The sequence below is a fragment of the Apostichopus japonicus genome, chromosome 15 (genome assembly GCF_037975245.1).
Source record: "Apostichopus japonicus isolate 1M-3 chromosome 15, ASM3797524v1, whole genome shotgun sequence".
Classification (NCBI taxonomy): Eukaryota; Metazoa; Echinodermata; class Holothuroidea; order Aspidochirotida; family Stichopodidae; genus Apostichopus; species Apostichopus japonicus.
In genome coordinates this window covers 13,734,534-13,748,604 of record NC_092575.1, presented here as the reverse complement: position 1 = coordinate 13,748,604, position 14,071 = coordinate 13,734,534, and the positions used below count along the sequence as shown (strand labels likewise).

At 39.4% G+C, this 14,071-nt stretch overlaps 1 protein-coding gene across 1 annotated transcript in view; it reads left to right on the top strand.

Annotated features, from left to right (window-relative positions):
* The window catches only part of LOC139980631 (lachesin-like), a gene marked incomplete at its 5' end in the record, with an annotated part of 63,527 nt that overhangs the window by 45,172 nt on the left and 4,284 nt on the right, over positions 1-14,071 (top strand). The window contains 4 exon segments of the mRNA XM_071992423.1: positions 1,206-1,306; positions 2,625-2,758; positions 8,998-9,205; positions 11,248-11,292. Of these exon segments, the coding sequence (XP_071848524.1) occupies positions 1,206-1,306; positions 2,625-2,758; positions 8,998-9,205; positions 11,248-11,292 (488 nt within the window).

Sequence of the window (14,071 nt, the reverse complement as noted above, 5' to 3'; positions counted from 1 at the left end):
GCAATCTGGAAGATGTCACATGTTTAATTTTCCTTCACATACATTTGGCTGAAGACTTGAACAAGTCTAAATATGACATCATCGAGCCACATTGGTTCAAGTTTTACTCTTTTTATGTTGATTTTTCCGTAAACAGAGATGAGCTTCTGCAAATACTGTATCTAAACTATAAAGACATTGAAATGGTTTAATTGGATTGCTTTCAGATTGATTTTCAAATTTGTATTAAAAAAAAAGAGGAAATGAAGGGTTTCAGATCCTAGTGACACTATGACATCACAAATATAAAAAATAACAACTGCAGCCTCTAGACAAAAAATAATGCTAACCAAGGATATCTCCGAAAACGGAATGAGGTTTTTTTTCATAGCAATATGAGGGAGTTTTTCATCACAAAGTCCTCTTTCATGTAAGTTAAACATGATTGCTGAATTTGTGTCTCCTTTAAAAGATTCCGCGGTCTTTATGATTCGTTAATTTTTCTTGAGCTGCTCTACAAAATATAATAAAATCAAGAAAGAGAAAACTGACGGGGATATAAGAAATAACGAGCTAAGAATTTCTTTTTGGCGAAACGGGTTTTGCAACTGTTGACTTAAGGATTACAGGAAGCCTATACAAGAGTGGTAATCCTGACTTTACTGTTTCGAAACTTTATCTAGCCTCAAGACCTTTCATTTCTTGAAAAGACACCTCTTGCAAAGTAGCTGTTGTGTTTTATCAGCGAGTTCCCTGGATGAGCAAATGAAACTGGGGTGTACTCCCTTAGTACACGGTTTAGGCATATATGAGTATATCGTGGCGTTTAACTTGGTGTGCCCTGCAGTGGATAGCACAGACCTTTATATCCTGGGGTCTCAGGTTTGAATCCCATTTATAATATCAAATGCCAAAATTATGATATATTAGTCTACGTGATATCGGCATTTATTTACAACTAAGGATTTAATTTAGACAGTAGATGCTACTGGTATAGAGGCTAGAGAAAGAAAATTCTAGACACAACTTCGATAAGAAAGTGGCATCAAATGAAAATAATTTTATTAAAATGCGAGGAAAGGGGTTTTACCCCCTCTACAGGTATAAGTATCAACAAGAAACATAAATCGAGATAAATTAAACTATATATATTATAGAAATAAAGCTGTGAATGTATGCCAAATGAGATTCCAATCAGTATATTATATCTTCCCTTTTATCCACAGAATACATATTTTAAACATAACTCCTTCAACGGATTATTCGAATTACACGTGTAAGGCCGAGAATTTATTAGGAACAGCAGAAGCTTCCATTGAGTTGAATGGTACGTCACTTAAGCCAATATGTAATAAACGCATACTTAACCATCAATCCGTCCGTCCGTCCGTCCGTCCGTCCGTCCGTCCGTCCGTCCGTCCGTCCGTCCGTCCGTCCGTCCGTCCGTCCGTCCGTCCATCCATCCATCTATATATAATAAACATAGGATAGGTTTCGGACATCAAAGTATTCTTTAAAGGTTTTGAAAAATATGTGGCCGGCTTAGCATATTTGTGTAAATATTGTAGTCACTTCAAAAGGCATGATTTGTGATTAAATAAACTACATACATTATCGATGATATGACTTGCAGGGATTTGACCAGTTTGAGCTGATTTTACGCGTCAGTCATCATCTCAAGCTAAGCTCAGTCGGGGACTCGGTTGAAGAAGATCAAGATTTTAGGGAAAATATAAATCCATTCCAGATGGCTGAAGTTTGATGCAATTAGATTCCAGTTTGTGGGATTGCTAAATAGAATAAGAGATTAGCATATATATATATATATATGTATAGGTATATATATATATATATATATATATACTGATATTAAAGTTGAATTGTTGTCTCATTACGGAGTATGAGTATACACAGTGGCAGCTGACTGCTAAGAATTGGGTTGGGGTGTGGGGGGGGGGTGGGCTTAAAAAGCACTCAACAAGACAGACATGCTTTCAGCACTAGGTATACTACCCATCATCCCTCGTCCAATCCCCCTCCCTTATCACTTTATAATACACTTTGAATAAAAATAAAACAGGCCTTTGCTCTTTACACGACCTGCGGAACAAATCTGGCATGTGAAGATTTCAATTTGGCCCAGGAGGGCATGAAAGGCCCACAATCGTGTACTATTCGGGTATGTGGACCTATAGGACCATAAGCTTAACCCCCCCCCCCCCCCCCCATAGGACTATCCTACATCATTTAAGTTTAGTGAGATTGTTTGTTCTTTTTGGCCCTTTCATTGCTCAAACTCCTTGACCCATGGTGCAGCATGACTGCAGAGAACTCCTGCAATAGGCTGAGGAACTGAGTGCATGTTCTGCTTACAAATTGTACCATAACATTTCGATTACGATTAAAGATTGCACACAAATCCCCACCTCTCCCTCTCCGCTATATATGGCGTGAATTACTAATACGTACATCACGTCCACAGTATTTCGCATAAAATTTAGTAATGCACGAAAACAGATGAATGCTCTAGCTGTATATGTATTCCATTTAAAACCCATAAAAAGGATACGAAGATTCGGTTTTGATCCTTTTTATGTATTTTTGGGAAACATTTGTCGACCTCTTTTTCATAAATATATTTTCAGGTTTACCTACGGCACCAGAAATTTTCAGTACAAATATCAGTCATCATCGTAACTCGTACAACTTGAGATGGTCTTATAAACACACAGATGACGACAGCAGAGTCTATTTTACTTATTGTTACTTGCGGAAACAGGTGAGCCAATGATGGTCTTTATTGCCTCATGTTTTTTGATGATCAAAATAAAATAAAACTGTTAGTAAACTGCTTATCCACTAGATAGCCTATGTAGGAGAATGTGTATAAAAGTAGGTTGGCCTGACGTTTCGATCCTAGCAGGATCTTCTTCAGAGGCTAAATGACACTCCTTGGTAGATATGTTGTAAGCAATTGACTTTTTTTTTGTCTTTGGTGAAAAATATTTAAACTTCACACTTCGAAGATTTAATATAAAGGAATGTGTATGTGGGAATGAAGTTATTATGAGATGTCAGTTGAAGCTTGGATGATACTGTGGCATAACGAATATTATACAACACCTAATTATATTCCGGCCATTTGATTGGTCAATTGCTCGTCGATTGCATGCAAAATCCGCTCTATTGCACTCTATGAAATAGAACCATGTGTTATACTTTTTTGATAGCACTTTTTTCAATGTTAAGAGAGCAGAGAAACCTGTCTGTTCAAACCAATCTGTTGCATGAGTGCATTTTACATCCAATTATATCCAAATTTGAAGGTGTTGTATAAAACAAATAATGAATGGTTTCCATTCGTGCAATAGTGCAAATATTTCATTCGTTTGAAAGATGTAATTTGTTCCATTCAACTCGGCTGCACCTCGTTGAATGGAACATTCCATCTTTCAACTCATGAAATATTTGCACTATTGCACTCATAACCATTTATTATTTGTATATTGCTCTATGAGAACATATGCAATATTCTTCGAATACCACCAGTAAGCCCTTCGAACAGTCCTGATAATCACCACGTATACATTAGCACTAATATTGTTCTTTATGATGCTCCTCCTCTCCCCCCCCCCCCCCCCCCTCTTCCCAGGTACACGCTCAACCCTTGACAAAACCGCTATGACAATGTTTTTTGAGAAAACGACCCTGCTATTTTAGACGTCGTATCCCTTTCTTTATCAGATCACTCATATCCACGCCAGTCATAGAAATCCTTGCTCCCTTGTATTTTAATTTCTCAACTTTTTTTCAGCCGTTGCCAGTCTCCCTATTGTTTTTTCTTTTGTTTTTTTGTTGTAATACCGACCATCCCCCCCCCCCCCTCAAGGACAACGAGCAGGGTCATACCCATTATATTCATATTCTATAGTCAAATGTATTCATTTTTAACGTGCATATATGTTAACAGTTCCAGGGGCTACCTCGTGTGTGAATTATCATATCCTATACACCTAAGTTATAATGCGTAAAGGTGAAATCTCACCTAGATGTATATACAATACACGGCGCTTCGGCCTTCCAGCTGTCATTGAGCCGTGCACAAACCATCCCGGGATGGTTATTAGAGCGCGGAAAGGCTGCGATACTATGACAACGGAATTTGACATCCGTGTCCACGTGGAGTCAGCGTCGACATTTCAGCGAAGCGAATGTGAAAGATACAGAATATTTTATGAGTTTCTTTTTAGTCTAGAGTTATACTGGAAATTAATGCATCTTGCGGTTTGTCATTCACCGTCCCTAACAAAACTATATACCACATACGCGTAACACATGTGACGGGGTAAAAAGGATTGTATCGTAACGCATGCGCAGTCCTTATCGCAGATTTAGTGCAAGTACCCATCTTACAGAAAATATTAATTATTAGCATGTCGATGTGTGCGTGTGTTTGCACTCATGTTATTAATGCAGAGACCACCAAAGATCGTAACTTATCAAAGCAACTGCATAAGCTATGAAAACACAAATTAACGGATAATCTCTTAACTTAGTTTGAAGATTCGTGAACAAATGAAAAACGGTATGGTACCATATGTTACCATAGTAATGATAGTTACAAATTGAAAAAAAAGGACAAACATTGACGATGTAGCATTGCAGTGGCGTAGGAAGGTACTTTTGAGTGGGGGGGGGGGGGCTGAAGACTGATGGCCGGTCTGGGGAGGGGTCTTAGCATAGGCGTATGGGACCATTTCAGTTTGGGGGGGCAGAAATTTTTGTGCCCGAAAGTTCCCATGACACTATCTAAGCGGAGCGCCACCATCGGTTGGCGCGTACGTAGCGTACAAGAAAATTTTTGGCAAAATATGCCTCTCAGATTGCAGGAAATGGCACTTCTGAGGCCTTGCAAGTTGCATCAAAACATTCTTTATTTTATAACCTCACGTTTTAGAAATTTACACTTCCCCAGAATTTGGTAAATTAGAAGAAGAAAAATGGTAACATCACTTTGAAGGGGAAAAATAGGACAGTATATTTTTTTAAGCTCCTTTTTAGTTACCGTATTTATTATTTTAACACAGTACTCAGCTACCTCCAGAAAAACATACATTGTTCAACGACACGTAGGCGGGATAATGTCGCTGCGTCAGGTGAGACTGCAATTTGTCTCACAAAAAAGTATAAAATATAACAAAGAATATGATAAATCTGTACTTCAAGGCTTGTAGCCCCCCCCCCCCCACCCCCTTACCATCCATGAAAAAGAAAATGTTTCTTATATACACTCATGTCGGAAATGTCCAGGTGTACAGTTGACTAGTTAGAAAAAAAAATGATCGTGCAAAAAGCGTGGTAGCCCAGATGAGCTGCGCTTACGGTTGTGTTAGACGGAAATATTCGGGCATCATGATGCTAAATAAAGTAAACATGGAATTGTCGGGCAAAAAATTGAAAAAGATCCGGGCAAGCTACTGCATATTTATATATATGTAAAAAAAAATCTCCTCTTAGGCTGCCCGAATTTTTCAGGACTTTTGCCCGAATTTCTTGTCCTCTGGAAATTAAGGGGGCAGTCTGCCCCCGCCTCGTACGTCTATGGGTCTAAGGGAAGGGGGTGTCCCTCTCCCCTTTGGAATTTTTTCCATTTCCAGGTAGCCTCAGATGCAATTTGGTGCAATATAGCACACTTCAACACCCACTCCATTTTGTAAACTTAATTTTGTATTTTCACCTGGCCTTAGATGCAATTTGGTGCTCCAAATTATTATTTTTTTCTCATTTGGAAATGAAAAAGGGGTTTTCTGACTTGCGAAGCGGGGGGGCGGAATGATACTTCCGCCCCTCCACATTTTTCACTGGGGGGCTGGCGCCCCCCCCCCAGCCCCCCGGTTCCTACGCCCTTGTAGCATTGTTATGACCAGAGAGTTGTTATATGGAACTACCTGGGTATGACTATATGCCTTCATTCTTGGAATGACATTGCTTTGTCCTCCATGTGTAACAAGATGAGTAAACCACTCATTAATGTATAAGCCAACAGATGCATGGATGAGCATTTCCCAGGGCATGGAGATCTTCTGCAAACAGCTGACCCTTGTTCTTCACCTCCTTGTGTAGGAGTTCATTTCCTGGGACTAGTCACTAAGTTGTTTACACCTGGTGTGTTAGTGGTTATTAACATTTTAATGTTGGCATTTCGCCGATAATTTACCCTAACATCTTCATTGATGCTGATGATGATGATGATGTCTCTATTACTAGTGATCCTCAGGAAATTGCAAATGCTTTTAATGCATTTTTGTCACTAATCTTGGCCCCAATCTGGCCAAAAATATTCCACATTGTAGTCACAGAAAAGTATCAACAGGAAATCATTTACATTCCATCTTTTTATCTCCAGTTAGCAGCAAAGACGCTGTTAAAGTGGCAATTGGTTGTCTGAAACCAAACTTAATTAAGCACACGGATATATACCTCGTTTTATGTAGTCATACCATAGATTTATATACTTCAGATGTCATTGTGTAATTTAGCAACTACTATACGTGTTCCCTTCTTTTCCTTTTTTGCTTATTTTAATTGCAAATACATTAATTAAACCATATATATGCTTTTGTGTATTTCAATTCCGGTTGTTGTTTTAAACGCGCCAGTATAGAGTAGATTTTCAAACGCCATGAGGTAAATGTTGATAATGTGCCAAACAGGGTATCTCGGTGCAGGAAAGAGACCCTATTACAGCCGAAAGAACCCTTCTCCCCTTAAGACAAATGTCCCCTGGATGCAGGGAGCGTTGAACCTGGGGTTACAACGACGTTATGCTCTTATTGAAGATAAGAAAATGAAATAATTGTCGGTGTCATGGCAACGTCGTTCGTTCCTGCACGTACCTTCATGTCTAATAACTGTCAAGTTAAGAGCAAACGAATGAGGATGTGAGGTATATTCTCCAAGCTAGTAACTAAATTGCCCCATCAAGATGCCCCAAACTGTCCGAAAATGTGGTTAACATGAAATGATGAAAACACTGTATATATAAAATAGGTTAGTCCATCAGGATTATACGTATATGAAGCAAAATGATTGTTATACAGGGTCATCGGAAATGTACCTTAGTATATAGTGACATATCAACATTTCAAAGCAGCTTTTATGTGTTCATCAAATTTGGATTTTTTCCATATATCATTTGATAATGATATCCGTAAGAAAATGGTCAGAGGCTATACTGGGATGGCTCAAACGAATAATAAATATAAGAAATAACAATATGATTGCCTAGTCGTAATTGCGACTTTTTATCTAACAATCTAGACTGTTTATCTCTAATATTTTGCGACTTTTTATTCATTAAGTTTCGACTTGACAAGTCGTTACTTCATTTCTTGTGCCTTTTGGGGCCACCGTACTTTAATTTGGTTTAAAGTGATATCTATCACGAAATTTGACAGTTTCATGATTTGTTTTTGTCGAAGTCGGCCATTTTCTCTTTTAATAATCAGTCAGTTTAAGTTCATTCTGGTGTAACGGGGTTGTTTTCATTGACCTTGTCCTGTAGCCGGTTTACTCGACCATATGCAAATATGTTCCAACATTCAGGTCAAAGGTTAGCGTGCAGAGGTTGTTTCGTTAACAACAGAGAGAAAATATATTGTATAGAATTTTGTGAAAGAGTTATTATCACATTTCTTTTATTTCAAAATGCTTTATGTTATCGGTGGAATATTATTAAAGAAAGGCGGGAAAAGGGGTTGAAAGATTAAAGTCTCCAAGTTAAGTTTGGATCGTATTTGACACGCCAATTGTTGTGATGTCATAATGGATCGATGTGTATGTCTGTAAGTGTATATCTGAAAAGGACAAACCTGATGCTTTACATGTCTCCTTTTGTGCAATCTAGTTAGACTGAATACTTATTCTCAATTTCGATTAGACTGAAATCTCTTAATATCATATTTTAGTCGTAAGAAGAGTAAACGGCGTGCCACAGTCTTATGAGCAAGTTTTGATTCCAAGGGATGAGTTGGGGGAAGGTGAGAGAGACAGATGTTGCCCAAAGATATAATACAGTCTATTTATAGGTATATGCAATTTACTAATCTAAACTTAAGATATAAATGTCACCAGTGGCGTAGGAAGGTACTTTTGAGTGGGGGGGCTGAAGACTGATGGCCGGCCTGGGGGAGGGGTTTAAGGGGAGGGGGTGTCCCCCTCCCCTTTGGATTTTTTTGCATTTCCAGGTGGCCTCAGATGCAATTTGGTGCAATATAGCACACTTCAACAACCACTCCATTTTGTAAACTTAATTTTGTATTTTCACCTGGCCTTAGATGCAATTTGGTGCCCCAAATGAGATTTTTTTTTCTCATTTAGAAATGAAAAAGGGGTTTTCTGACTTGCGAACCGGGGGGGGGGGGGGCGGAATGATACTTCCGCCCCTCCACATTTTTCACTGGGGGGCTGGCGCCCCCAGCCCCCCGGTTCCTACGCCCTTGAATGTCACCCCTTATTCAGATATATATATAGCCTACCTCTCAATATTTATGCAATGTACTGAACTTGCCATTTCAACGATTGGCGAAAATTCAGTTGAAATATTTTGTATCATATTGGCATCACAATAGTCTCCGACTACTTCCGAAAGTACTTGTACCCATGCACAAGTGACATAGATAGCTCCAGGATTTGATAATAAGACGTTGTGGAGCAGTGGGTCGTTGAAGTCGACTCTCCGCATGTAGGGGCTTGCGGGTCTTCGACAAGGGGCAGTTTAAAAGTTCAGACGGCAATTTTGCCTTCTGACGCATATTTAGGCAATACCTTAGGTTTTAATTATGTCTTCACGCAGAGAAGGGTTTGTATTTCCCCGGTTAAATGTGAAAAGATCCCCCCCCCCCCCCCGACAGACGATGGAATTGGGGGAAGGTTAGCCAGTGCCGAAGACACCTTCGGGCCCGTCGGGTTAATTCGAGCCCTCATAACCTGGTAATTTGTTTTGTCTTTACTTTACAGATATACATGAATGGGAAATTGAAGAGTGTCATCGACAACCCTAACGCACCTTGTTTTAATGTGACGATTCCGAAACACGCAAAGGAGAGAATTTTTACAAGTAGATTGACGGATTTATTTCCGAACGCTAATTACCTCTTGGAGTTGTATGCTGTTAATCAATACGGAAAAGGTGACATTGCAGAACACACATTTAAAACTGCTGAAGGTAGGTAGAGTGATGTTGTTTTGTAAATGAATATTCATATCCTATAGGCTCTGTTTAATATGCTAATTACCTCTCGGAGCAGTATGCCGTTAATCAGTACGCGTACGGTAAAGGTGACATTGCAAAGCACACCTTTAAAACTGCTGAAGGTAGGCAGTGGTTCGTATGCAGTGGTACGTCTATCAAATTAATATTATATTTTTGATGAGTACCTCTTGGAGATGTACCGTATGTCCAGCGAGAGGGGCTTTGGTCAGGGAAAACCGCCCATGGAAACGGGGATCAGTTACTGGGTATCTGGAAAATATGGAGGCCCCGGAAAATATGTGATAACAATATTTTAATGATACATGACGAGAGCAAACTCGAGGAATTAGAGCGAAACTGGTCGGGTTTAGGCCAAGTGTAACATAGAAAAACCAATAAGCACCACCTTGACAGTATAAACTGCAGTCTCAGCTTCATGTTTGAAAGCAATATTATTTGCAAAGAGTAAACCAATGGAAGGTGAGAGCGACACCGCCCCAACAAACTCCACCCGTCACAGCCACCCCCCCCCCTCCACACTCACCTTCTTCCCCACACCCACATGCATTCGTCTTCTCCGATCGGAACTGCCTCAATACACGAAAGACTCCATAATGTCTACCTGCTTTGAGAAGTCGAAAGTTCGTCGAAGGCAACAAACGTAAAACGCACTTTTTTCAGGATCAACGTTTGGAATGGCCAAGGCTGTGTTATAGAATATGTCGATATACACACCACAAGCTGATTGTTGAGTGACGGTACGCGGTGGGCACGCGGTTATAATGACGACGCTGATCATGTTTATTGATGACGATGAAAAGGAATATACCAACATGATGTTTTTATTATGACAATAAATCGTACCTCGTAGTGTCATGAACAGCTTGTAGAAAACCTCACGTCAAATTAAAAACCAGTCAGCGTTATCTGGAGACGTAAAAATGTCACTTTTTTATCAAATGAGCGACCGGTAAAGTTATACTAAGACAGCTTATTGGCAAAAGGTTTCAATGAAACCTGTTAAAGCGATGTGATATGTGTCAGTATATACGGAACGGAAGGAAAGAGCAACGAACCAGGATAGAAATGTAATAATAATACTTAACTAATACAGCGACATTTTGGGTAATGGTATGGTAAGGATGTATTAGAGAGAATGGGGTGGGAAAGGGTAGAACAGAACAGAGCAGTGACACGACCTGACATCCAGGGTTGAGGGAGGCGGAGGGATCTGAAATGTTATATATATATATATATATATATATATATATATATATATATATATATATATATATATATATATATATATTTAACCCGACCCAATATGTTTAGAGGGAGAGGGGATGGCGGGGGGGGGGGGTGGGGGGGTGGAGTACGTGCTAAAACTGTCATTTGAGGTAGCAGGTTATGGTAGATCAGAAGGTGGTGACAGGTAAGAGGGGAGTAAAGTAAATTTAACATACTTGGCATAATCATCAGAATAGCGCAATGACACAAAAGGCGTTAAACCATTGCGTTTGGATCGGCATGGTATTATGTCAAAATCCTCAATTTCAGCCCAAAAATATTGCTTTTGGGAAGATTTGGTGTCATAATTGTAAAGATGTTCATTCGATCATCGATCGTATTTTGCTAATATGCTTTGTTAATCGATCACTTTAATTTCACAATTATGGTCGCTAGTTAATGTTTATTTACGATATTGGAAAAACCATATTGTACATTGCATTCAAAGTTTGAATAAAAATGGCACCCCCCCCCCCTTACCGTCGAAACAAAACATCTGCTTGTATATGCAAATAAGACATTTCCTTCTATAGGGATTCAGTGTTACACCATTGATCACATATAACAAACTTCTCATAGTCCGTATATCGAACTGTAAGTAGCGATCTTTTGTACATTATTGGTGTGTGCAAATATTAATTTCTGAACATTATATCGAAAGAAATTAGTAAAAAATGTGTTAACATTCTGGTTTTTCCCTTTTTCTCTCTCTCACTCTCTCCAAACAGTGGACATTTCGAGCACGCCATCAACTTGCACATTTGACTCGCCTGGTAAGCAATGCCATGCTGACACTAATATAGTGGATGGGTGAGGGGAGAGAGTGCGGAGGAGTCGGTGCCTACAATCCCGAGGCGTGGGGTCAATTAGGGGGCCCGGAGAAATGTGGGATGAAGCAAAAATGTATTCTCATTTTCACAATTTACTTGAAGAGAAATTATGAAAAATAGGCAATGTGACATAATTGTCCCCAGGGGTTGACCTGCCTCTCGATGCAACTTAACTGTCGACACTGATAAAGTTAGTGAGTGACCGGGGGGGGGGGGGTCAGTACTAGATGGGACAGATTCCTTAATGGTAGACTAAAATAATGCGTTCAATATTAAACAAAATTTAGACAATTTTTGGGGTCTCGTTTGGATATATTTCGTATAAAGGTATCAATAATGATTAATGCGTGTGTTCTTCCTCAATGGTCAAGTTACGGTATCTGTAGAAACATTTAATATATTTACTCCACATTTTAAACTCAAGATTGATAATAAGTTCACTTGGCAGTACGACATTGATTATGCGTGCAGCAACGTTCCTGAAGGAGTCGGTATTCTCAACCGACTGAGATCATTTCACCGGCTAAAGATATTTCTCCATTCTACATATATATATATACAATCATTCTACCTAACTCTTCTTGCTGTAATTCCACCAGTGGGCCAACAACTAGCATACGAGACTGAAGAAACTTGTTTCTTAAAAAAAAAAAATAGGGCGGTCGTTTACGTCACAGAATTTATCCCTCTCTTTCTCACAATTATTTGTAAGTTTTCGTTAAACTTAACACCTCAATATTAACGACATCGAAACATTCATCAAACTGCAAACGTTTATGTTCCATTTTTATAATTGGGGCCAGGGGCGGGATTTGAGTTGTGAAAGTGGGGGGGGGGGCGAACCTCTCAGCAAGACTATCTAAGCGGAGCGCCACCATCGGTTGGCGCGGAGCGTACAAGAAATTTTTGGGCTTTACAAACCCTCCAGATGGCCGGAAACGGCACTTCCCGAGTGCTCTAAGCTGCATGTACCCATCCTTGAAATATGGATCTCATGTCTGCAATTGCATCTAGATAGTTAATTATCGTTTAAAAATTTGAAGAGGATTGATAGTAGAACATATGGTCAGATGGTGATGTACAACTTTTGTTATACGTCACTATCTAAGCGGAGCGCCATCATCGGTTGGCAAGGAGCCTCGAAATTTTCGATGAAAGGTACCCTTAGATCGGTAAAATTGACACCCATATAGGCTTTAAATTGCATCTAAACAATTAATGAACGTGTGTAAAGTTAGGGAGGACGGATAGAAGAACTTATATGGTGATGTACAACTTAAGCTTATACGTCACTATTTAGGCGGTGCACCACCATCAGTTGGCGCGGTGCGTCGAAATTTAAGCAAAAAGGAAATCCTAGATCAGCAAAAATGACACCTCTGGTAACAATAAATCGCATCTAGACAGTTCTTTCCCCCTAAAATTATTAGTACATATATTGTGCATTGGACCGATCAAGAATATGTTCAGCACCCACTTCGAAATTCTCCCCGCGGTCCCCACTTCTTGGAGAACTTGGCAAATATTGGGGGCTGAACATACCTTTACCCCCCCCCCCCACACTTTTATCATGGGGGATAAGCCCCTCAAGTCCACCGGTTCCGTCGCCACTGAAGTCGAGGCGGGGTGACTTTTTGGATTTTACAATGCGACTAGGTGCAACATGGAGCAATATATTTACGGGTCATTTCATAGTACTGGCTTAGATTTGAAAATGAAATTATTACCTGGCAGTACCAGCATTATGTTTGAACTATTGCCAGATTATCAGGCAACATAGAAATTCATAATAAATACTTGAATGTTACTTACTGTTAATGAAGGGCTAGACCACTGGGGGTGGGATGGGGGGTGTGTCATGTGTCAGTGTATTGAATTTAATTATTGATATACCCAATATGCAATTCTGGCTTTTGTAAATCGTTTCTCTGGATTTAGTTATTCAACGCATTCAGTAGAGCAGCAACGTTGAAAATCAATTCCTGAAGCTACTGTAGCACATGCCGCGGATTCATCACATGCAGAATTGAATCGCTAGTGTGTTAGCTCCAGGATTCGTAACCTGTGCTGCGAACCATGTGCTAGCTCCAGCTTCAGTTATTCATGCTACATGTTACGATGTTAAACACAAATTCGACTTAGATTCGAAACAAATATAGGCCTATTTGATAGGGAATAATTTCGATTAGGGTTGTGCACATTTGGCTGCAAAAACGACAAAAAAAGTGAACTAAGGTTTGGGAAAAAGTGGGGGGGGGGGCAAATGCCCCCTCTTGCCCCCCGTAATCCCGCCCATGATTGGGGCTGTACCTGTTTCCTCTTATTTTTGGCGGAGTGGGGTTTCCCTTGTTTTCTCTGTTTGTCAGTTCATACCCCATCCTTTTTCGCTCCTTGTTTTGGTCATTTTTTCCTTGCTCTCCGGAGAATTCTATTCCACGAGTTTTCTTGCTAAATTTTGTAATAATATTCTCTCCTCAATCATTCAATTATCTTCTTCCCATTGTATGTTCTACTCTTTGTGTTTTTAACACCTATCTCATATTAAATATAATGTTAGTATTGATGTTCTCACTTTTATGTTTTAAACTTATCTCTTTTGTAATGCTTGATTGATAAGTTTGATTGATTGAAATGACAGTAAATAAATTGAAAATGAAATTGAAAATGAAATTGAAAATGAAAAGGCTCCATAATATACGCATCTTTATAATTCCCTGATTTG